Source organism: Stegostoma tigrinum, chromosome 18 (assembly GCF_030684315.1).
Source record: "Stegostoma tigrinum isolate sSteTig4 chromosome 18, sSteTig4.hap1, whole genome shotgun sequence".
Taxonomy (NCBI): domain Eukaryota; kingdom Metazoa; phylum Chordata; class Chondrichthyes; order Orectolobiformes; family Stegostomatidae; genus Stegostoma; species Stegostoma tigrinum.
Window position 1 is genome coordinate 60,387,305 of NC_081371.1, and position 24,852 is coordinate 60,412,156.

General features: G+C 43.4%; 1 protein-coding gene across 5 annotated transcripts in view; it reads right to left on the reverse strand.

Moving 5' to 3' along the window:
* LOC125461040 (uncharacterized) overlaps nt 1-24,852 on the reverse strand; it is a 168,533-nt gene that overhangs the window by 50,283 nt on the left and 93,398 nt on the right. For 4 of the 5 annotated variants that reach the window (XM_048549352.1, XM_048549349.1, XM_048549350.1 and 1 more), the window contains 2 exons: nt 22,228-22,396; nt 4,466-4,729 (listed from right to left, as the gene is read on the reverse strand). In XM_048549352.1, the coding sequence (XP_048405309.1) occupies nt 4,466-4,729; nt 22,228-22,396 (433 nt within the window). The remainder of the gene's footprint in view (nt 1-4,465; nt 4,730-22,227; nt 22,397-24,852) is intronic. The other variant, XM_059652251.1, reaches the window with a different exon arrangement.

A 24,852-nucleotide genomic window follows, 5' to 3' on the forward strand; every position in this document is an offset into this window, starting at 1 on the left:
ACCTGTTTCAAACTGTAATCACTTTCTTCCTCCAAATGTTTTGTCCCTCGTCTGATGTTTGTAGGTTTACACCTTTAGTACCTGACTCCCACTCGGAGACTACAGGGCAGTCAGGTGCAAGCATGCAGATGCAAAGCTTCCTCAGACAATAGAGCGCAGGGTTTTGACGAAGGGGGCTTAGAACATTGACAAAAGGAGAATGCAGGAAGGAGAAAAGGAAAGGAGGGAGAGGGAAAAGGCAAGAAAGGAAAAGGGAGGAGGAGAAGGAGACAATGAGGGAGACAAAGCGGGAGAGGGGTAACAAAGACCAGGAAATGAGAGACAGAAGAAATAGGGGTGAGGAGAAAGGTTCAGTGCATCAACCTAGAGGAAAGAGAGAATAAAGGGATGAAGAGGAGAGGTAATTAAACAAGAAGGGGAGTAAAAGCAAAACAAGGTGGTAATAGGGAGAAATTGGGATAGGATTTTTCACAGGATTTAGCCCATCCCTAATTACCCAGAGGCAGTTCAGAGTCAACCACATTGCTGTGGGTCTGGAGTTACATGTAGGACAGACCAAGTAAGGATGGTAGTTTCCTTCCCAAAAGGACATGAGTGAACCAGATGGGTTTATTCTTGACAATGCATTCATGGTCATCATAGAATCTTAATTCAAGAATTTTATTGAATTCAAATTCCACCATCTGCTGTGGCAGGATCTGAACCTAGGTCTCTCAAACATTACCTGACTTTCTAGATTAGCAGTCTGCCAATAATACCACTAGCCCATCACCTAAGTGGATGAGAATAGGGGATTAAGTAAGAGGAGTGGTGCAAGAGAGGGGATAATGAAGGAGGAGAGAGGGGGACAGGAGGGATGAGAGGAGGGAGAGAGGAGGGAGTGAGGGCAGGGTGGAGAGAGAAAGAGGGAGTGCGGAGGGGGTTAAAGGGGAGAGGGGAAAGTGTGGAGATAAGTGGGTTGAGGAGGGCAAAAGGAGAGAGGGAGGAGGGGAGTACTCAGAGGCAAGCAGAGGATGGAAAGTTGGCTGAGAAGGAGAGAGAAGAATCAACACAGTGCCCTTCAATAACTTGTCAAAGTCACCCAATTACATTAAAGCATGTTGACATTGACATTGGTGGAATTTGAATTCAATAAAAATCTGGAATTTGAAGTCTAATGATGATCAGCATGGACACAACAGGCTGAAGAGCCTCTGTCCATGTTGTAAAACCTCTATACCGCTATCTCAATGATGCAGTCTTTACAAAATACAAGTTTTGTCATCTGTCATGAATGGGATTCAAATCCTTTCCCCCGGCCTGGATTATTATCGCTCTGTAGTGGCAGTATCACTACATCATTGGCTCCTATTAATATACTCAATGGCCTCTTTCTATATTATAACTTTACAATGGTTCTAAAACTTGAACTATCTCAGCCTCGAAAAGCTCTAGATGACCTCCAACATAAACATGTTTCAGACAGAATTCCAAACATCTGTTACCTTCAGTAGGAAACCAAAGCCACTTTAAAAAATAAAGGTTATTGTAAGGCCTTAAGGGATGCTGGAGGTAGTAGGTCATAGAAGGGAGTAGGATATCAATTGAAGGTAAGAAAAATGCAGAACTGAAGGAAAGAGTAGGGCAGCCAAACTAATGGAACTAGTTAGGCAGCAGATTGGCTCAGTGGTTAGCACTGCTGCCTGACAGTGCCAGGGACCTGGGTTCAATTCTACCCTCAGGTGACTGTCTGTGTGGAGTTTGTACATTCTTCTTGTGTCTGTGTGGATTTCCTCTGACAGTCCAAAGATATGTAAGTTAAGTGAATTAGCCATGGAAAATATAGGGTAAGGGAGCAAGTCTGAGTGGGATGCTCTTCAGAGAGTTAGTGTGGGCTTGTTGGGCTGAATGGCCTGTTTCCACACTGTAGAGATGCTATGATCTCTTTCAAAAGCCTTGTGCACAGTCAATAGCCTGAGTGACCTATTGTGCTGCAAGGCTTTATGAAAGGGTGTCACCAAAAACAAGAAAGAGTCATCAATGCTAACACTTCTTCAATAGATCTCTAGTTGCTACAGATTCTTTTATCATAATTGGCTCATTAATTGCTCAACAATACCAGCTGCAATCATTCCGAATTGACCTTGGCTCCTGACCTTCCATTTTAAAAGCCACATGCTCCCAGGCAGATCATTAACCCAGCAGCCTAACAAATCTCATTTGTACACCAGAATATTATTTATCCTTCTAGTATTGGGCAAATAATTGTATCTGATATTTGCGAACACACTAATAGTTTACAGAGGAAAGAAACTATGTCATAAAGTCACTCAGCTCAATTGATGGCCTTACTATGTTCTGAACCACACGCTATCACTGAAGGCAAACAGATATGGTTAAGTGTATGATATGCTTTAACATGAGGAGAGCAATATGCATTCTTCAAAAGCAATGCACATTATCCTAACTGATTAAACATTTAAATGCTTAACAAAATCTTCCTCATGTTTCTTCACACGATACATGTCAGCTGATTCAACTCTTCATTATGTTTGAAGCATATTTTACCGCAGGTAACAAGACGGGGTAACTCTGCCCTAACATAATCAGAAGCCACACAACACCAGGTTATAATCCAACAGATTTATTTGAAAGTCACAAGTTTTCACAGCACTGTTCCTTCATCAGGTGAACTCCGAAAGCTTGTGATTTCAAATAAACTTTTTGGACCATAATCTGGTGTCTGGTGACGACGGACTTTGTCCATCCAGTCCAACATCAGCACCTCGACATCATGGCTAACATGATCAAACTTTTGGAAATTACTTTGAACGTTGCCGAAAAGAGAAATGTATCACTTTTTCTCTCACACTCATCAGGACAAATACAAGAATAGCAAATTTCAAACCATTGTACAATGGTTACATTACAGGAGTGAAGGGTGCTGGTAGGTCAGCAAATGAACTCTCATTGGTTAAGGAGTTGGCATAGAGAAAGTACTGCAGACTTCTGCAGTTCCTGAGTAATTCAAAAATGATGCAAGACTTGAGCATAATCCTTTTGCTTGCTGGGAATGGGCCCCTGGGAATGAATGAATAAACTGTTGCAGCCGTAAACACAGGAGTAGGCTTTTGAGTCTTTTGGGCCTGACCTCCATTTCCCCACTTTGCTCCTTGCCATTTAATAACAAAGAATGATCAATCGCACAGTTTTACATTTTTCAATTGATCTCCAGAGTGCCTTTATCGGTGGCAGGGGAAGAGTTTGAGGTTTTCTCTTCCGTTTCAGTTTGAGGAAACACTTCCTGACATCAGCCCTGAATGGCCGAGCTTTAATTTTATGGTTGATTGACTCGCTTTTCCAGATTCTCCAACCAGAAAAAATAGCTCTTCTCAAGCTGCTCATTTTGGATTTATGTGTTATAGTGTATGTGTCACAAAACTTTGGCTTTCCAGGCAAAGAATGCCATTAAAAAGTTTAATGGGAAGTTATCCTTTATGATAAGAGGAATTGAATATAAAACTGAGTACATTTTGTTTCAGTTATACAGGGCATTGGTGAGACCACATCTCAAATACTACGTGTAGTTTCCCTCTCCTTATTTAAGGAAGGATGTAAATGTATTGGAGGTAGTTCCAGGAGGTTTATTGGATCAATCCTTGGAAAGATTGGGTTGTTTGATAAGGAAAGGTTAGACAGACTGCACTTGTCTCCACTGTAGTTAAGAGAGTGATTTCATTGAAGCCTGTAAGATCTGGAATGGCCTTAACAAGGTAGATTTAGAAAGGATATTTCCTGTTATGGATCAGTCCCGAACTAGAGACAATATTGTAAAATGAGGTATTGCCTTTATAGGACAGAGATAAGGAGAATTTTATTTTCTCTCAGACAATTGTGAGACTTTGGAATTCTCTGCCAGAGAAGACAATGGAAATGAAATTGATAAATTCTTATTAACTGAGAGAATTGAGGATTATCTGAGTTATATGGGAATGTGGAATTTGAAAGGCAAACAACCTTTTTGAACAGCAGAGCAGGCTTGACGGATCAAATGGACTACTTGTGCTTCTATTTCATATGTTCTGCTTTGTAAGTATCACCCTAAATACATGTTAGAATTAGGATTACGTTCATCAGTCACAAAAGGGCCTACAGAATCCGTGACCAGTGACATGGAATTTCCAAGGTGGATGATCAGGCTCATTAGTGGGAGACTGCTGATGGAACCCTTAGCTATATTACCGCTTACACTTCTGTGTTGAAACCATTTGGCCAAGAAACAGGGTGTGTGTAGGGGGATTGGGCAGGAAGAATACTTGGCCATTTCTTTTGCACACCCCAGTTAACAATTCAGCATCTCACCCCTCCTCATCCCCTTTAAAAGTTTTTTTAAGTGTCCAACACTTTAACTTACAAAGAATTGGACACCAAGATGGTAAGAAGGGCAGAGAATGATGATCCAGTTACAGAAAGATTGGTTGCTCACAGTTTTGAATGTTGGAGACCTGGTTGGTCTCCAAGCTGCGCACTCCAGAGGCTTGTGATGACCGTAGATTTCTGAAGATCCTCAAGGCCTTCGTCTTTTGTGTTTGGAATCGTTGCAACCTCTCGATCTCCACAGGAGCATTGTGGCTCAACCTTGGTGGAGCGTGGCAAGACCTGTGACCCATCTGTGATGCCTCGGATTCCCTCGGCCTCTGAGGAATGTTTGAAATTGAATCCAGCTCCTCATTGAGTTGAGTGACTTGGTCTAGCAACAAAATTTGAAAAAAGGGAGAGTAAGAACATAAACAGTTGCTTCGACATCCTCGGGTCAAAGAAACATAGAAAATCGAAACAGGAATAGACCAGCTCCGCCATTCAATAAGATCAGCCAATTCAGAACCCTATTCGCAGATTCTTCCCAGATCCTTTCAACCCTTTCATTCTAAGAACTGTATCTAATTCCTTACTGAAAACATTCGATGTTTTGGCCTCAGCCACTTTCTGTGGTAGACAAATCCAAGGCTTTTCATTACTGTTGTAATTGAGGGGAACACCCAGTCAAATATGTGCACAGAAAGCTCCCACAAACAGCAAGAAGACATGATCACTTTGTGGTTAGGGGTGTAATTATGAGCCAGGTCATGTGGGGCGAGTGCTCCTACTCTTCCATGTAGTTATTGCATTTAAGAGCTGACAGGGTTTAAATTGTTATCGAGTCAGAGTCATACAGAACTGAAACAGACCCTTTGGTCCAACCAGTACAAGCTGACCATAAACCTAAGCTAGACCAGCCCCACCCTTCTGCTCCTGCCCCATATCTTCCAAGTCTTTTAAACAGTGTAAGTGTGCCCACATCAAAAACTTCCACAGGAAGTTCATTCCACACATGAACGAACTTCTGTGTAAAAATTTACCCCCTTGCCTTTTGTAAATCTCTCTCCTCATATTTTAAAAATATGCCCCTTAGCCTTGAAATCCCCTATCCTAAGGAAAAAACACCTACCATTACCTCCTGATTTTATAAACCTCTATTAGGTCAGCCCTCAACCTCTCAACCTCTTATGTGCCAGTGGGTACAGTTCTAGCCGATGCAATCTTTCTTTAAACTCAAACCCACCATACTCAGCAACTTCCTGGAAAACCTCTTCTGAAACCTCTCAAGCTGAATATGAAATATGAATATGAAAATGAGCTTAGTAGCTAAGAAACGGGAGTGCAGCTTGAGACCTGAAGAAGACTTTCCACATCAAGCAGATGTTCACCTGCACATCTGCTAATGTAGTATACTGCATCTGCTGTATTGTTGTGGCCGCCTGTACATCAGGGAAACCAAGCGGAGACTTGGGGACCGCTTTGCAGAACACCTACGCTCGGTTCGCGATTAACAACTGCACCTCCCAGTCGCGAACCACTTCAAGGCCCCCTCCCATTCCTCAGACGACATGTCCATCCTGGGCCTCCTACAGTGCCACAACAATGCCACACAAAGGTTGCAGGAACGGCAACTCAAAATCGCTTGGGAACCCTGCAACCCAATGGTATCAATGTGGACTTCACAAGCTTCAAAATCTCCCCTCCCCCTACTGCATCCCAAAACTAGCCCAGCTCGTCCCCACCTCCCTAACCTGTCCTTCTTCCCACCTATACCCCCTCCCACCACAAGCCACACTCCCATCTCCTACCTACTAACCTCAACCCATCCCCTTGACCTGTCCATCCTCCCTGGACTGACCTAACCCCTCCCTACCTCCCCACCTACACTCACCTTTACTGGCTCCATCCCCGCACCTTTGACCTGTCTGTCTCCTCTCCACGTCTTCTCCTCTATCCATCTTCGATCCTCCTCCCCATCTCCCTATTTATTTCAGAAACGTCTTCCCCTCCCACATTTTTGATGAAGGGTCTAGGTCCGAAACGTCAGCTTGCCTGCTCCTAAGATGCTGCTTGGCCTGCTGTGTTCATCCAGCTCCACACTTTGTTATCTCGGATTGTCCAGCATCTGCAGTTCCTATTATCACTAAAATTTCAAAGATGTTGATGGCTCCTGTCTTTGAATTGCTGCTGAAAGGATTTTCCTGGTGATTGACAATGGGCTCATTGGGACAGCCCTCCCTTTGTGTACCAGTCACGCCTCTCTTTATCAATTCTGTCAAGGTGCCAATCAAAATAACCCTGAGCAGGAATCGGGGAGCGATTGGGAGGGGCGGGGGTGCTGGAGACGTAACAAAGGGAGTCAAATGCTTGGAAGGGATTTTCTAACATTCAGTGAGGGTCTGGCATTGCCAGTGTGTGGTCCAAGGAACAATCATTTCCTCAGCGTCTTCCCTTTCACCCCCTGTACTTGCTGCTCCTTAATCACTCCCGAAATAAAATTTTAGCATTTCCTAGACAGATGAGAGTTGGCAATGATTAGGGGCTGTTAACCTACTTACTCCAAACACTGCACTGTTTATGGTACACCAAATACATCAAACAGTCTATTGCTTCATAATCAGCATTCTTTCATGAGAGTAAGAACTGAGTTATCTTTAAGTTCCTGCTAATCTGTCACCATTAGTAAAACAAACTGAAATTGCAACATTTACTGAGACTAAAGAGAGGCCAAAATCTGCAGATTGCTGCTTTCTCAAATGGTTCAATATTTTTTCACTACAGAAAAATGCTTTAAATGATGTAATTTTGCAACTCAAAGAACAGAAAGACCTGAAATGCTTATTGTTGAATTGAGGGCAACATAGGCACCAAGAGCAAAAGCCAGGGGATACACGCTAACGATCTGGGGGTAGACACTGAGTATTTAGGGGTAGATGCTGAGAACCTAGGGTATACTGAGAAATTAGAGGTAAATAATGAGCACCTTGGGTTAAGGACTTATTGGGTGACGTGGTGGCTCACCAGTTAGCACTTCTGCCACACTGTACAAGAGACCAGGGTTCAATTCCAGCCTCAGGTGACAGTCTGGAGTTTGCATGTCGTCTTTGTGTGGGTCTCCTCTGAGTGCTCTGGCTTCCTCCCACAGTCCAGGGATGTGCAGGCTAGGTAGGTCATGGTAAATGCAGGGACATAGAACAGGGGTATGTCTGGGAGAGATGCTCTTTGGAGGGTCAGTGTCGACTTGATAGGTCAAGTGATCTGTTTCCACACCATAGGTATTTTATGACTTTTGAGATAGATACTGAGGAATGAGGGATACAACCTCAGGATCCAGGGTAGATACAGGAATTGGAACAATGCACTGAGTATCGAGGGGTGCGCACACAAATCACGAGAAGTAGTGACACTGATTGAAAAGGTAACTCTGACACTGGGGCTAATTTCTAGAGATAGAATTGAAAATCAGGAAGATTAAGTGAAACCTGGTTAGACCACACTTGTTTTCAATACAGCGAACAGGTTTGTGTGCCATATTGTAAAAACACCACTGGAAATTCCAATCAGAGATTAATGGGAACTGCAGATGCTGGAGAATCCAAGATAACAAAGTGTGAAGCTGGATGAACACAGCAGGCCAAGTAGCATCTCAGGAGCACAAAAGCTGACGCTTCGGGGCGAGACCCTTCATCAGAGAGGGGGATGGGGAGAGGGTTCTGGAATAAATAGGGAGAGAGGGGGAGGCGGACCGAAGATGGAGAGAAAAGAAGATAGGTGGAGAGAGTATAGGTGGGGAGGTAGGGAGGCGATAGGTCAGTCCAGGGAAGACGGACAGGTCAAGGGGGTGGGATGAGGTTAGTAGGTAGGAAATGGAGGTGCGGCTTGAGGTGGGAGAAGGGATAGGCGATAGGAAGAACGGGTTAGGGAGGCGGGGACAAGCTGGGCTGGTTTTGGGATGCAGTGGGGGAAGGGGAGATTTTAAAACCAGCCCAGCTCATCCCCTCCCCCCACTGCATCCCAAAACCAGCCCAGTTCGTCCCCGCCTCCCTAACCCATTCTTCCTCTCACCTATCCCTTCCTCCCACCCCAAGTTGCACCTCCATTTCCTACCTACTAACCCCATCCTGCCTCCTTGACCTGCCCGTCTTCCCTGGACTCACTGGAAATTCCAAATGGGGTTTACCAGAATTAAGCAGCTATAACGATCGCGAAAGGCAGAATTTCTGTTGAAACCAGAACAGGCAGCAATTAAAGTTTTCGAGTTGTGGATAAGGCATGTCTACAAACACAGGCAGCAATGTTGTATAATCTCTCACTGCTCAGGAAAGGCTGAGTGGTTTCATTGCCCATCCTTAGTTGTCATTCAGTTAAGTGGTGATGAATTATCTTCATTGGCTAATAAGTGCTCCGGGACATTGCAAGGTTGGGACAGGTGCTATATAAATTGAGAACTGGACTTAATCAGAATGGTGTCAGATTACAACATCCTGAAGACTAATTGGGGACACATTAAGTGGACACGTTGCCCCCAACATTCTGTTCAAACGTTATCTGTGAGAGCACCATAACCCATTGGCAATGGGAGCAAAGAGTATCCTTGTTTCACCTGGTTTCCAACACTGAAGCAAAATGCTGCAGATGCTGGAAATCTGAAATGAAAACCAACAATGCCCAGCAGGTCTGGCAGCCTCTGTGGACAGAGAATCAGAGTGAATGATCCAGACTGACTTACAACACTCCTGCCATACTGGGGAAAACTGAAACAAAGAATTGTGGGTTCCTGAACTCTGAAGGAAAAACAGAAATTGCTGGATAAACTCAGCAGGTCTGACAGCATAAGGAGAATTAACAGTTTCAAGTCCCAAGACCAGTCCTCAGAACAAGGCTATTTACCTTAATACTCTCGTGATCTGAGAGTAGTTATTGAACTCACATCCTTCTGACTTGTGAGCAAATGCCTACCCAGTGAGCCAAGACAAAGCAACTAATCAACAGTGTGCAATTGTGCCAAAGTAGTGTTTCCTTAATGTCACTAGCAGCCATCTCTTGGCTTTTAGTGTTTAAAGGCGGGTGTGGGTCTTTTCAAAGCTGGAACATTACTGAAAGTTTAAAGTTTTAACAAAGATCTGTAGCTCAGGTTGTGGGTGAGGCTGTTGACTTGCTCACCGAGCTGGCTTATTCTCATTCACACATTTTGGCATCAAAATGCTTGGTAACATCATTAGTGAGGCCTCTGATGAAGTGATGTTATTCTACTCTGCTTAAAATTTATACTGTCCGATCTGTAATGGTGAGTACTGTCATTTCCAGTTTTGATCTGTTTGAGTTTGTCTATAAGGTCCAATTCTATGTGCTTGCTAATTGCATTGCGGGTTGAGAACCATACCTCTAGGAATTCCTGTGTGTGTCTAAGATTGGCTTGGGCTGCTGTAGTTACTTTGTCCCAGTTAAACTGATGGCCTTCATTGTCTGAGTCTACTGATCCAACATAGCTTACAAAATACCATGCCACAACTGCCGTAACATTACATCGGACAGACAGGAAGGAAACTAGCCATCAGAATACATGAACATCAACTAGCAGCAAAACGACACAATGAACTCTCAATATCTGCACACTCGGACAATGAAGGCTATCAGTTTGACTGAGACAACACAACATAGCCCAAGCCAAACATAGACATGCATGGGAATTCCTAGATGCATGGTTCTTGACCCATAATGCAATCATGAGACCAAAAGACCATAAGACATAGGAGTGGAAGTAAGGCCATTCAGACCATCGAATCCACTCTGCCATTTAATCATGGCTGATGGGCATTTCAACTCCACTTCCCTGCACTCTCTCCGTAGCCCTTGATTCCTTCTGAGATCAAGAATTTATCGTCACTGCCTTGAAGACATTTAATGCCCCGGCCTCCACTGCGCTCCGTGGCAATGAATTCCACAGGCCCACCACTCTCTGGCTGAAGAAATGTCATCTCATTTCCGTTTTAAATTTACCCCCTCTAATTCTAAGGCTGTGCCCATGGGTCCTAGTCTCCCCGCCTAACGGAAACAACTTCCCAGCATCCACCCCTTCCAAGCCATACATTATCTTGTAAGTTTCTATTAGATCTCTCCTCAACCTTCTAAACTCTAATGAATACAATCCCAGGATCCTTAGCCGTTCATCATACGTTAAACCTGCCATTCCAAGGATCATCCGTGTGAATCTCCGCTGGACACGCTCCAGGGCTAGTACGTCCTTCCTGAGGTGTGGGGCCCAAAGTTGGACACAGTATTCTAAATGGGGCCTAACTAGAGCTTTATAAAGCCTAAGAAGAACATCGCTGCTTTTATATTCCAACCCTCTTGAGTTAAACGACACCATTACATTCGCTTTCTTAATTACGGACTCTACCTGCAAGTTAACCTTTAGAGAATCCTGGACCAACACTCCCAGATCCCTTTGCACTTCTGATTTGCGAATTTTCTCATCGTTTAGAAAATGGTCCATGCCTGTATTCTTTTTTCCAAAGTGCAAAACCTCACATTTACTCATTGAATTTCATCAGCCATTTCCTGGACCACTCTCCTAAACTGTCTAAATCTTTCTGCAGCTTCCCCACCTCCTCAGTACTACCTGCCTGTCCAATCAACAAACATATAAAATTGGACCCCACATACAAACCTATACAGATCAAAACCAGAAATGACAGTATTCACCATAACAGATCGGACAGTATAAATTCCAAGCAGAGTAGAATAACATCGTTTCATTGGAGATCTCACTGATAATGTCACCTAGCATGGTGACCAACCGTCTGAATGAGAACAAGACACCTCGGCGAGCAAGTCAACAACCTCATTACTGAAAGTACAAATAACTGTATAACCATCTCAGTATTTCACATTTAGGCTTCAGTTTTGTGACACTGTCCCAGTGCTTTGTACAGGATGGCCAATTTAATGAGCATCCAGAGATGCTTCTGCTTGGATTTGATAGGATGGTCCGAGTCGATGACTGCATTTGCTGTGATCCTACCTGACTAGGCTAACATTATAGTAAACCTGCAGGAGAGATAGGTTAGAATTCACTGCAGTAAAATACAATCAGTAACTGGCTGCTGTTAATGGTTCATTAGGCAAGCTGTAACATATTTGCCACAGCTGTATTGCAGTTAAACCTTTGTCATGAGCACATTGCACAGTGACCACTGTTATTTAAGACTATTGTAGGTGGCTCCCTCTGATGTTGGAGTTGGTTGAGGCAGCTGAGATTAGCACAGTCAATGAGAAAATCAAACATTGGGCCACTGCCCTACGTTGAACTCTCATCACTTTATCAACTAGTGACGCAATGTGAACATGCAAAACATCATTGAGACTGACATTCCATCAACGTTCATGGGCCTCTTTAGCGATCTGGGAACATGTGTGTAAAATCCAGGCCGGTGAGGATTGGACTGAGGGATTCGAGTGAGGGGGGTTCACAAACTCAAGGCCAATTCTCTTTCCAACACTCAATCAACATCAACAAGCTACAGCCAAGTTCTGCAGATAGCAGGAAAGCAAATGCACTGTTGGATCTAATTTAAATTGGAGTTGGAATAAAAATAGGGACCTCTTGCTATAATGTTACAAGACACTAGCTAGACCATGGCTAGAATTGGGCCTCTTATAAAGGGAAAGATATACTGGCATTAGTGGAAAACCAGAGAGATTTATTTGACTGATCTCAGGTATGGACGGACTGTCTTATGAGGAGAAGTTGAGTATTGTGGGCCTGTACTCATTGGAGTTTAGCGGAATGAGAGGTGACTTTATTGAAACATACAAGTTTCTTAGAGGGCTTGATAGGATAGATGCTGAAAGGCTGTTTCCCCTTGTGGGAGAGTCTAACACCGGAGGACATCATCTCAGAATAAAGGTTGCTAATTTTAAGTCAGGCATAAGGAGAATTTTCTATTCTCAGAGGAAGGTGAATCTATGGAATTCTTTACCAGAGAAGACAAAGGGTGTTAGTGGACGAAAAATATTCAACATGGTGCTCAGTTATGAGTCCTCTTCTATTTGTGATCTTTGTAAATGATTTGGATGTAAGAGTGGAAGGGTGGATTAGTATATTTGTGGACGATAAGAAGGTGGGTCAAGTTGTGGACAGCGCGGAGGACTGTTCTCGGTTAAAAAGGGACATTGATAGGATGCAGAGCTGGGCTGAGAAGTGGCCGATGGAGTTTTGCATGTTCACATTGCGAAATGATGTTTTGCATGTTCACATTGCGTCACTAGTTGATAAAGTGATGAGAGTTCAACGTAGGGCAGTGGCCCAATGTTTGATTTTCTCATTGACTGTGCTAATCTCAGCTGCCTCAACATTGATAGGATGCAGAGCTGGGCTGAGAAGTGGCCGATGGAGTTTAACCCTGAAAGGTGTGAGGTGATTCATTTTGGAAGGACAAATTTGAAAGCAGAATTCAGGGTTAACGTAAAGATTCTTGGCAACGTGGAGGAGCCAGAGGGATCTTGGGGTTCATGTGGCCACATCTGGTGGAGTATTGTGTCCAGTTCTGGTTGCCTCATCACAGGAAAGATGTGAAAGCGTTGGAAAAGGTTTAGATGAGATTTACCAGGATGTTGCCTGGACTGGACGGCGGGTCTTATGAGTAAAGGTTGAGAGAGCTAGGGCTTTTCTCTTTAGAACGACGAAGGATGAGAGTTGACTTGATTGAGGTGTACAAAATAATCAGAGGTATAAATAGAGTAGACAGCCAGAGACTTATTCCGAGGGTGGAGGTAGCTATTATGAAGGGGCATAGTTTTAAAGTGAGTAGAGATAGATATAGGGGAAACATCAGAGGTAGATTCTTTACTCAGAGAGTGATCAAAGTGTGGAACAAGAACAAAGAACAAAAAAACCTACAGCACAGGAACAGGCCCTTCAGCCCCCCAAGCCTGCGCCGATCAAGATCCACTGTCTAACCTGTCATCTATTTTCTAACCGCCTGTGTCCATTTGCTCCCTGCCCATCCATGTACCTGTCCAAATATATCTTAAAAGACGCTAACGTGTCTGCGTCTACCACCTCCGCTGGCAATGCGTTCCAGGAAAGTTCTTTACACTCTGCATATCTCCCTTAAACTTTCCTCCTCTCACTTTGAACTCATGGCCCCTAGTAATTGAGTCCCCCACTTTGGGAAAAAGCTTTTTGCTATCCACCCTGTCTATACCCCTCATGATTTTGTAGACCTCAATCAGGTCCCCCCTCAACCTCCATCTTTCTAATGAAAATAATCCTAATCTACTCAACCTCTCTTCATAGCTAGCACCTCCATACCAGGCAACATCCTGGTGAACCTCCTCTGCACCCTCTCCAAAGCATCCACATCCTTTTGGTAACGTGGCGACCAGAACTGTACACAGTACTCCAAATGTGGCCGAACCAAAGTCCTATACAACTGCAACATGACCTGCCAACTCTTGTACTCAATACCCCACCCAATGAAGGAAAGCATGCCATATGCCTTCTTGACCACCCTATTGACTTGCGTTGTCATCTTCAGGGAACAATGGACCTGAACACCCAGATCTCTCTGTTCATCAATTTTCCCTAGGACTTTTCAATTTACTGTATAGTTTGCCCTTGAATTTGATCTTCCAAAATGCATCACCTCGCATTTGCCCGGATTGAGCTCCATCTGCCATTTATCTGCCCAACTCTCCAGTCTATCTATATTCTGCTGTAATCTCTGACAGTCCCCATCACTATCAGCTACTCCACCAATCTTAGTGTCATCAGCAAACTTGCTGATCAGACCACCTACACCTTCCTCCAGATCATTTAAGTATATCACAAACAACAGTGGTCCTAGCACAGATCCCTGTGGAACACCACTGGTTACAGGTCTCCAATTTGAGAAACTCCCTTCCACTATTACCCTCTGTCTCCTGTTGCCTAGCCATTTTTTTTGTCCATCTAGCTAGTACACCCTGGACCCCATGTGACTTCACTTTCTCCATCAGCCTGCCATGGGGAACCTTATCAAACGCCTTACTGAAGTCCATGTATATGACATCTACAGCCTTTCCCTCATCAATCAACTTTGTCACATCCTCAAAGAATTCTAATAAGTTGGTAAGACATGACCTTCCCTGCACAAAACCATGTTGCCTATCACTGATAAGCCCATTTTCTTCCAAATGGGAATAGATCCTATCCCTCAGTATCTTCTCCAGTAGCTCCCCTATCACTGACGTCAGGCTCACTGGTTGATAATTACCTGTATTATCCTTGCTGCCCTTCTTAAACAAGGGGACAAGATTAGCAAGTCTCCGGTCCTCCGGGACCTCACCCGTGTCTAAGGACGCTGCAAAGATATCTGTTAAGGCCCCGGCTATTTCCTCTCTCACTTCCCTCAGTAACCTGGGAGAGATCCCATCTGGACCTGGGGACTTGTCCACCTTGATGTCTTTTAGGATACCTAACACTTCCTCCTTCCTTATGTCAACTTGACCTAGACTAAGCAAACATCTATCCCTAACCTCGACATCTGTCATGTCCCTCTCCTTGGTGAATACCGTTGCAAAGTACTTGTGAAGAATGTCACCCATTTTCTCTGACTCAGCGCATAACTTTCCTTCTTTGTCCTTAAGTGGGCCAATCCTTTCTCTAGTTACCCTCTTGCTCTTTATATATGAATAAAAGGCTTTGGGATTTTCCTTAACCATGTTTGCCAGCAATATCTCATGTCCTCTCTTAGCCCTCTTAATCTCTAGTTTCAGATTCGCTCTGCATTCCCGATATTCTTGCAAAGCTTCGTCTGTCTTCACTCGCCTAGACCTCATGTATGCTTCCTATTTTCTCTTGGCTAGTCTCACAATTTCACCTGTCATCCATGGTTCCCTAATCTTTTCTATTCCTCATTTTCACAGGAATGCATTGCTGGAGAGGATAGTGGAGTTGGCCTCATTAGGGGCATTTAAGCGGTTATTAGATAGATATATGGATAATAGTATTAGATAGGGGTGGAGGTTAGACAGACCTTAGGATGAGGTTAAAAGTTCAGCACAACATCGTGGGCCGAAGGGCCTGTACAGTGCTGTACTGTTCTATATTCTATGTTCGAAGATTTTTGAGGCTGAATCATCAAGTATATTCAAGGCTGAGAGAGCGAGAGAGAGAGACAGTTTTTTTTATCAATAAGAGAATCAAGGGATATGGGTGAAAAGCTGGGAAGTAGAGTTGAGGATCATCAAATCAGCCATGAAATCGTTGAATGATAGAGTAGACTGGATGGGCCAACTTCTGTTCCTACATCTCACAGCCTCATTATGTCTTGGAAATGGCTCCACAGAGACGGGTATCCCATCACCGAGTCACTCTTTATTTCCACGTGGAGAGTCCTTGACACTCCCTCAGAGCCAGCTCTAAAAGTGAACAGAACTTCTGACACTCCTGTTTATATCTGTCATCCAGGGCTCCCTGACTGAACCAGGTTAATAGCCCCAATCAGGAAACCCATATTGCATGAGGTCCACCCGGTTGACTTCATTACAATCACTGCAGCCTTGGAATGAGGAATGAGAGACCAACTGGGCCTATGAACACACCACCAGCAAGGAGGAACTCCAGTCAACAGCAGCATGAAAAACGCTCAAGGGGAAAGAAATCTTTCTCGAAGTCATAAGAAGATGCTTAATTTCAGTTCTTGCATTGGGTGCAAATTATTTTTGATCTGGAAGTAGTTTCAAACTCTGTCAACTAGCGCCTGTGCATCAGAGGAACTGAGTTCAGTTTGAACAGCCTTACTGAACCAGTGCAATTGGGAGAAGTGCAGTATGGGCTGAATGGACTCCTTTCTGTGCTGGAATCTTTATTCTTTTTGTGACAATTCACTTATGTTTTCAATATATTTAACCATGCATGAACTTGCACTCATGTAGCAACTCTTACAACCTCAGCACGTTAAAACCAATATTCACAGCAAATGAGGCACCGTTTTAAAATGAACTCACTGATGAAGAGCTGGGGTTTGGGGGTGGGTTGGGGGGTGTGGAGGTGAGGGTGACGGTGATGGCCTAGTGGCATTATCACCAGACTATTTCACCAGACACTCAAGTAATGGGTCTGAGGAACCGGGTTCATAGCAAAATCCAATTTTTTAAAAATCTAGAATTAAGAATTCCAAGGGGTTGCACGGTGGCTCAGTGGTTAGTGCTGCTGCCTCATAGCACCGGGGTCCCAGGTTCGATACCAGCCTTGGGTGACTGTCTGCATGGATTTCAAACATTCTTCCTGTGTCTGCGTGGGTTTCTGTCGAGTGCTCCCATTTTCTCCCATAGCCCAAAGATGTGGATGTTTGGTGTATTGGCCATCTGAAATTGACCATAATGTTCAGGGATATGTAAGTTAGGTGGATTAGTTGTAGGAAATGCAGGGTTACAGGGATAGGGTACCAGCTGAGTCTGGGTCTGATGCTCCTCACAGGGTTGGTGCGGACTTGTTGGGCTGAATGGCCTGTTTCCACACTGTAGGGATTCTGAAATTCTACATAGATCTAATGAGGACCATGAAACCATTGACAATTATCAAGAAAATGCCACCTGCTTCACAAACTCCCTTTTGGAAGGAAATCTGATGTTTAAACCTGGCCTCCCAACCCACAACAATGTGGTTACCCTCTGGACAGGAAAATCTGGCCTGGCCAGTGACACCCACATCTTGTGAATGAGTTTTTGAAAAGGCAATCAGTTTACGCACAGAAAGGTGTTTACACACAAAGCAATGTGATCATGAGCAAATAAACTTTGGCCAGCACCTTGGGAGGACTGACACTGTTTTCTTCAGATAATACCAGTGACCTTTCACAATCTGAAATGAACACAGCGAGTGCTGAGCATGTGTGGCAGCATCTTTGAAGAGAGAAACAGAGTTGATGATCTGTCATCAAAGAGGGTCTTTCTCTTTGAAATGTAGTTCTGAAAAAGAGGCATACTGGGCTCTAATTGTTAACCTTGTTTCTCTCTCTACAGATGCTGTAAGACATGCTGAGTTTCTCCGGCCCTAAAATTATAGAATCCCTACAGTGCAGAAACAGACCCTTTGGCCCAACAAGTCCACACCAAATCTCAGAGCATCCTACCCAGACCCATCGCCATATAACCCACCTAATCTACACCTCCCTGAACACTGTGGGCAATTTAGCATATCCCATCTACCTAACCTGCACATCTTTGGATTGTGGGAGGAAACCAGAGCACCTGGAGGTGCAGGCACAGGGAGAAGGTGCAAATTCCACACAGAGTCACCCGAGACTGGAGGCAGCAGTGTTAACCACTGAGTCACCGTGCTGCCCGGCCTTTTCTACTTTGATTCCAAGGGATCTTTTACATTGATTATGAAGACATGGAGTGTATTTGATCAACGTCTGTGTTGCAAGACAGGACCTACACCTCCCTCTCAGTAACTGCATTAGGATTGTTTTCCTAGATTCCACACTCAAGGTTATAGGACAACACTTGAACCTTCAACCAGGTCTTCAGAAGCAAAACCCACTCAATCACAGTGAACACTGAGTGTCCCAATCTCTGATCTTACAACTTCTTCTAAACCTCAAGGCTCACAATATTCAAACCAGGACAAAACCAGTGAGTGACAAACAAAATCACAACTCGAACATGAAAGCAGGATACTGTGAATACTGGAGACTGGAATAAAAGCTGAAAATGCGACATATTCTGGAAGGAAGCTGTGGAGAAGGGACGAATGACCTTTCACTGCAACAATTAGAATCCAGAAAGCCAAGCTCATTCAGCTGGTTCCAGAGACTACAAATCGTAAAGTCATTAGACATAAAAGTAAGCCATTCAGGCCATCAAATCTAGCTGATTGAGGCACTTTTCAGTAAGCCAGTGATGCCTTGAAATTAGAATTTTCAATGTCATGTTTAAACTTATTGTCTTACTCCCTCCCTTTCTCTGTAAACCCCAAAGCCGTGTGATCGTGGAAATCTCTGGGCTTCTCCCTCTCATCATCTCTGATTTGACGACTCCATCGTTGGTGACCATGTGTTCAGCTGCCAAGACTTAAAACTCTGAAAATGCAGCCTTCAATCTCTCTTTTTTTTAACTTCTCTGAGCCTTGACCTCTCTCTCTCTCTCTCTCTCTCTCTCTCTCTCTCTCTTAAAATGTATCTTGGAAGTTATTTCTTGAATGATGTGCATTTGGTCACCTGACCTAATACCATGGTGTCAAACTTTGTCTAATAATGCTCCTGTGAAGTACCTTTGAATGTTGCAGCAACATTCATAGAACAATACAGTGCAGAACAGGCCCTTCAGCCCTCGATGTTGCACCGACCTGTGAACTAATCTAAGCCCATCCCCCTACACTATCCCATCATTATCCATTATTCAGAGTGCCACATAATGCAAGTTGTTGTTGAAATTGTTGTAGTGTGATGGAGGATCATGACAAACTTTCATTATTTGAAAACTAAGTTCTAACATGGACAGAACTCAGAATTTGTTTAAGTTTGATTTGTATTGCTACATTGTGTGTCTTAAAAAGGGAGACTTCATTTTAGTTTTTTGTTTGATTTGTTCCGTGAGTGGTGATGAAGTGTCGGACATATATGGATACATGCACTTTTAATGGGCTTTACAACCTTAGAATAGATATTGAGGTGAACAGTTCAGTGCATTAGGAACAAAAGGCACAAGACAAAAGCTACTGCTGCCTAGTGACTAAATTTAATTTCATAGAAAGATAGCACAATTCAGAAGATCAGGCCGTGTGCATTGTGCGGTTACAGTTATCGGCTGCTGCTGGTTTAGCAGTCTCCAAAATTGTCTGGGTTAAGGAAAGTGGTCCTTAATGGCTTAGAGGAAAATTCTAGAAGCACAACACAGTTCGAAGCTGAGTGTATGGAAAAGTCATGTGTTTGTTCCAAAAGTGCACAGAGGTCAGTAAGAAAGCTCCAGAAACCAATTACAGCCATGGTGACTGAGTAAGGAACTTTAAAGTGGAAACCAGATGATCCGTCACTGAGGGCTCAGTATCTGTAAGGTTGTTGTTGAGAGTAAAAGGGTTGAACATTTATTTCTGAGAATTGAATTAAGACCACTTCAAGTCATTCTTGGACAATGTACAACAGTCTGTCTTTTGTTTTCCTTTTCAGTGCAATGAATTTTGATGTTACTTTTTAAAAAGCATATTGGAAACCTCTTGTGAAATGTTCAGTGACTGATCAGTACAGCAACACATATCAAAAATGTAAAACTTATGGTCTATCAGGTCATTCTGGGATCTTATTTGTTTAGCGTTACCATCAACTGCTATCAAACAGCAGACAGCAACTACCAGAATGCCACACATTTTCCTTTATTAAGATTGAGATAAGACCATAACGCTATAAGAACAAGGTTCAGTAAGCCATTTGGCCCCCTTGAGTCTATTCTACCATTCAATAGCATCATGGTTGATCTGACATTCCCATGCCCACTTCCCTGCACTTTTCCCATAACGCTCAATTCCCCAACTGACCAAGAATCTATCTATCTCAGCCTTAAATATACACAAGGACTCTGCCCCCACAGCTGTCTGTGGCAAGGAACTCCAAAGACACACAACTTGCTGAAAGAAGAAATTCCTCCTCATCTCAGTCATGAATTGGTGCTCCTTTATTCTGAGACTATGCCCTCTGGTCCTAGACTCTCCCATGAGGGGAAAAATCCTCTCAGCATTTACCCTGTCAAACCCCTTAAGATCACTTCTTAAGGATCATCTCAGTGAATCTTTGCTGATCTGCCTCCAATGAAATGATACCTTTCCTTAGATAAAGTGACAAAAACTGCTCACAGTGCTCCAGATGTAGTCTCACCGGCACCTTGTACAGCCACAGTATTCTTATACTCCAAATCGCCTTGAAAAAATGGCCAACATTCCACTTGCCTTCCATGTTACCTGCTGCATCTGTGTGCTAGCTTTCTGTATTTCCTGTACAAGTAACCCAAGCACCTCTGTGTTGCAGCTTTCCGCAGTTTTTCTCCATTTCAATAATACTGATCTTTTGTTCTCCCTTTGAAAGTGAACAAGTTCACGTTTCCCCCATTAAACTCCATTCATTAACCTTTTTGCCCAATTGCTGAACCTATCAATATCTCTCTGTAAACTGTTTGTATCCCTTCACAAATTGCCTTTCCACCTAGTTTTGTGTCTTCTGCAAAGATAAGGTGGCATTTCTTTCCTCAGAAGAATCTTTGCAATTTTTTACACCCAAGAGAGCTGTGACTGTTGAGTCATTTAGTGTCTCATGCCTTGGATATTGGTAAATTTCTGGATTCTTAAGGGAATGCAAGAATAATAAGTTAGGCAGGCAAACAGAACTGATACAGGAGACAGAGCACCACCTTACTGAATGGCTGAGCCTCTTGATAGCAATTTGGCCTTCTCTTGCCCTCATTTAAGTGTAGGGGCAAAAAAAATGCCTCCTTTGCCATCACATCTGATGGTGTTTCCTGTCGTCAGTGTGAGATGGACATGAAAATGAGCTTCTCAGGGAGAAAAAGCAAAGACGCTGACATGAAATACAGACCAGAGCTAAAGCAGAGAGTAACATTGTATTGAGGATCCATCAATGACCTCATGTTTCTATTTTGTTTACTGTTTGCAGCCCTGTAATTATATTGCCCAAGATGTCTTCTTTTTTGATTAGTCAACTCACTGTTGATTAGATTTTACTGAAAACATGACTGAGCTCTATCTTGAAGTGCTGCTATTGTTGCATGTGATTAACTTGTGACACAGTATGATATCAAGTGACTCAATGTCATTGAATTTGTTTGGATCAAGAGATGGTTGGACAAATCATTCATCTACAAGCGACAAACCTGTTGTATTGAGCATTTGATGCAGGGTAAGATAAACAGTCACATGATCAGGTAGCTGGTGATTAAGCCTGCACCTGGATATCAGAAGCAGGATTGCAGCATTCGTGATTACAGCAAAGAATATGACAAAGAAAAATCTAACATTCACAGATTGTGGATTCACAGAAATGGAAGGAGGCCATTCTACCCAGCTCACAAACCCATGTTTTGTCTGTAATTTGCCAACTCTTAGTTATCAAGCACCTGCTCTATTTTCTTTTAAACAAACAAAATGAGGTGGTGCTGGAGAAACTCAGCAGGTTGGGCAGCATCTGTGGTGAAAGAAACAGAGTTACTGTTTCCAAATCAGTGACATTGTCTCCATAGGTGCTGCCAGCCCTGCTGAGTTTCTCCAGCACTTCCTGTTCTTATTTGTTTCAGATCTCTTGCATACGCAGTTCTTTGTTTCAGTCCACTTTCTCTAAAGTATTTTATTGAATTAGCTTCCAGCACCAGAACATTCCAAATTCTGACAGTTCTCTGAATGAAAAACATGTCCTGTCAATATCACCCCATTAGATCTTTTGCTGGTGGGAACATTGGAATTTCCGTTAACAACCACCAGTTGTTGGCATTGCCCAGAGAGAGTGGTTTTTCCCCATCAACCCTGTCATAGCCTCTCATTATCTTGGATGGTCGCTCCTAGTTGCTTCTATTCCAAAGAGAATAATCCAAACATTTTCAAGCTGTCATCACAACTGAAGTCTGTCAGCCCTAAAAATATCCTGGGAAACCTCCTCTGTGCCCTTACTAAGTCCTTAACAATGTTCCTGAAATGTGGTGTCCAGAATTGTTCATAACTCTCTAAGTGAGACCAAATCAATGGTTTGGGACATCCTACCGTGACGTCTTTACTTTTACAATGTGTATGATTTGATCACCACCTTCTCAACTCACACTTCAACCTTGGAAGATTTATGGATCTGCAAACCCAGATTTTTCAGCTCAGCTAGTTTTCAAAATCATGTGCATTAGACATACCCACTGAGGACAAAGTGGCATCTCCCCCTTCCATATCCGTTGACTCTGTGGATATAAAATAGTCAACATCCTTGGGGACTGATGTTTCCTTTGGGGACAATGCTTCTCGGTTGAAACATTGTGGATTGCGGTCGCGTGTGGACTGCTTCAAACCATTGACGTTTGCAGCCTAAATGAAGATGAACAAAACTCATGATCAGTTCTGAAAAACACAGCAAAAAAGAGCCTTGCAGCAATATCTTCCTCAAATATTGAAAATACAGTGATGCATTTTGGAAGATTAAATTCAGGTGCGAATTATACAATAAATGGCGGAATCCTTAGGAGTATTGACATACAAGGGAATCTGGCCATCCAGGTCCACAGATCCCTGACTGTGGAAACACGGATGTTCAAGAATGCATATAGCATGCTCACCTGGGGCATCAAATATAAAAGTTGGCAAGTTATGTCACAACTGTACAAAACTTTAGTTCGACCACATTTGGAATATTGTGTACAAATTCTGGTTGCCAATTTTTACCAGAATGTTTTGGAGAGAGTTCAGGGAAGGTTTACCAGGATGTTGCCTAGTCTGAAGGGTTTTACTTATGACGAGAGGTTGGATAAACTTGGATTGCTTTCAATGGTAAGATGGCAGCTGAGAGGCAGCCTTATGGATGTCTACAAAATAATGAAAGGTATAGGTAGGGTGAATAGTTGGAGACTTTTTCCCAGGATGGAAAGATCAATTACAAGCGGGTACAGGTTCAAGTTGGGAGGGGAAACATTTAGAGGAAAAGTGTAGGGAAAATTTTCACACAGAGGGTGATGGGGGCCTGGAACACCCTGCCAGTGAAGGTAGTGAAAGCAGGCATGTTGGCAATGTTTAAGGCATATCTTGAAAGACACATGAATGGAAGGCAAATAGAGGGATAGAAACTGTAAATGGGCAATAAGTAGCAGATCTAAATAAGGATTAGGAATCGGTGCAGGCTTAGTGTGTCAAAGGGCCTGTTCCTCTGCTGTATTGTATTGTATATATTAATATCTTACTATTTAAGAACAAGAACACCAAACATCCAGAACATTACAGGGAACTGACTGCACAACATGAAGAGTCATGGAGACATGGCGATATACAACTTGGAAACAGACCCTTCAGTCCAACCCGTTCATGCCGACCAGGTATCCTATTTGCTAGTATTTGGCCCATATCCCTCGAAACCCTTCCTAATCATATACTCATCCAGATGCCTTTTAAATGTTGTAATCGTACCAGCTTCTGCCACTTCCTCTGGCAGCTCATTCCATACACACACCACTCTCTGCCTGAAAAAGTTTCTTTTTCTGTCCTGTTTAAATCTTTCCCCTCTCACCTTAAACAAATACTCCCTAGTTTTGGACTTATCCACCCCAAGGAAAAAACCTTGTCTATTTACCCTGTCCATGGCCCTCATGATTTTATAAACCTCTATAAAGTCAGCCTCCAATGCTCCAGAGAATATAGCCCCAGCCTATCCAGTAGCACCCCGCCCCAACCCCCACCACCCACAGCTCAAGTCCTCAAACCCTGGCAACATCCTTCTAAATCTTTTCTGAACCGCTTCTAGTTTCACAACATCCTTCCTAAAGAGGGAGGCCAGAATTGAATCATCATCGCCATAAAATCCCTATAGTGTGGAAACAAGCCCTTCAGCCCAACAAGTCCACACTGACCCATCCCCCTATAACCCACCTAATCAACACACCCCTGAACACTACGGGCATTCAGCAAGGCCAATCCACCTCGCCTGCACATCTTTGGACTGTGGGAGGAAACCCACGCAGACACGGCGCGACTGTGCAAACTCCACACAAAGTGGAATTGAACCCAGGCCCCTGATGCTGTGAGGCAGCAGTGCTAACCACTGAGCCACTGAGCCACCCTCATGCTGAATTACATGTAGTATTCCAAAAATGGCCAAAACAATGTCCAGTACAGCCACAACATGACCCCCAACTCCTATAGTCAGTACCCTGACAAATGAAGAAATTGCATAGGTTAATCTACACGCAACGCTCTGTTCATCAACTCTGTCTATATCTCCTCTATCAATGATCGATTTCTAGTCTCACCTTCTCTGTCAATTACCTTTATTCGTCTATCCCTTTATCAACTACCAGTGTGTGTGTGTTTTCGGACTGGTGCTTGTGATTATGATAGCTCTGTTTACTCTGTGTGTCTTGTACAACCATAATCCCTACATTGGGAGATGTTACACTGAAGTGACAGAGCCCTGGGCCTAATTTTCTCTTGATCTTCAGGCATTGTCCATGGCAATTGTGTGTTCCATAGCTGAGCTATCAAACTCTTTTGAGGAGATATTAAATCAGTTAGCATTATATTCACTGGAGTTGAGAAGAATAAAGGAGGATCTTACAGAGACGTATAAAATTCTAACAGGGCTAGGCAGCAGAATGCAGGAAGGATGTTCCCAATGACCAGGCAATCCAGAACCAGGGGGTCACAGTCTAAGGACACAGGCTAACCAATTGAGGGCTGAAATGAAGAGACTTTTCTTTTCACACAGAGAGCAGGCTGTGGAATTCTCCACCAAAGAAAAGGAGTCAGATATAGTTCTTAGAGGGAAAGGCATCAAAGGG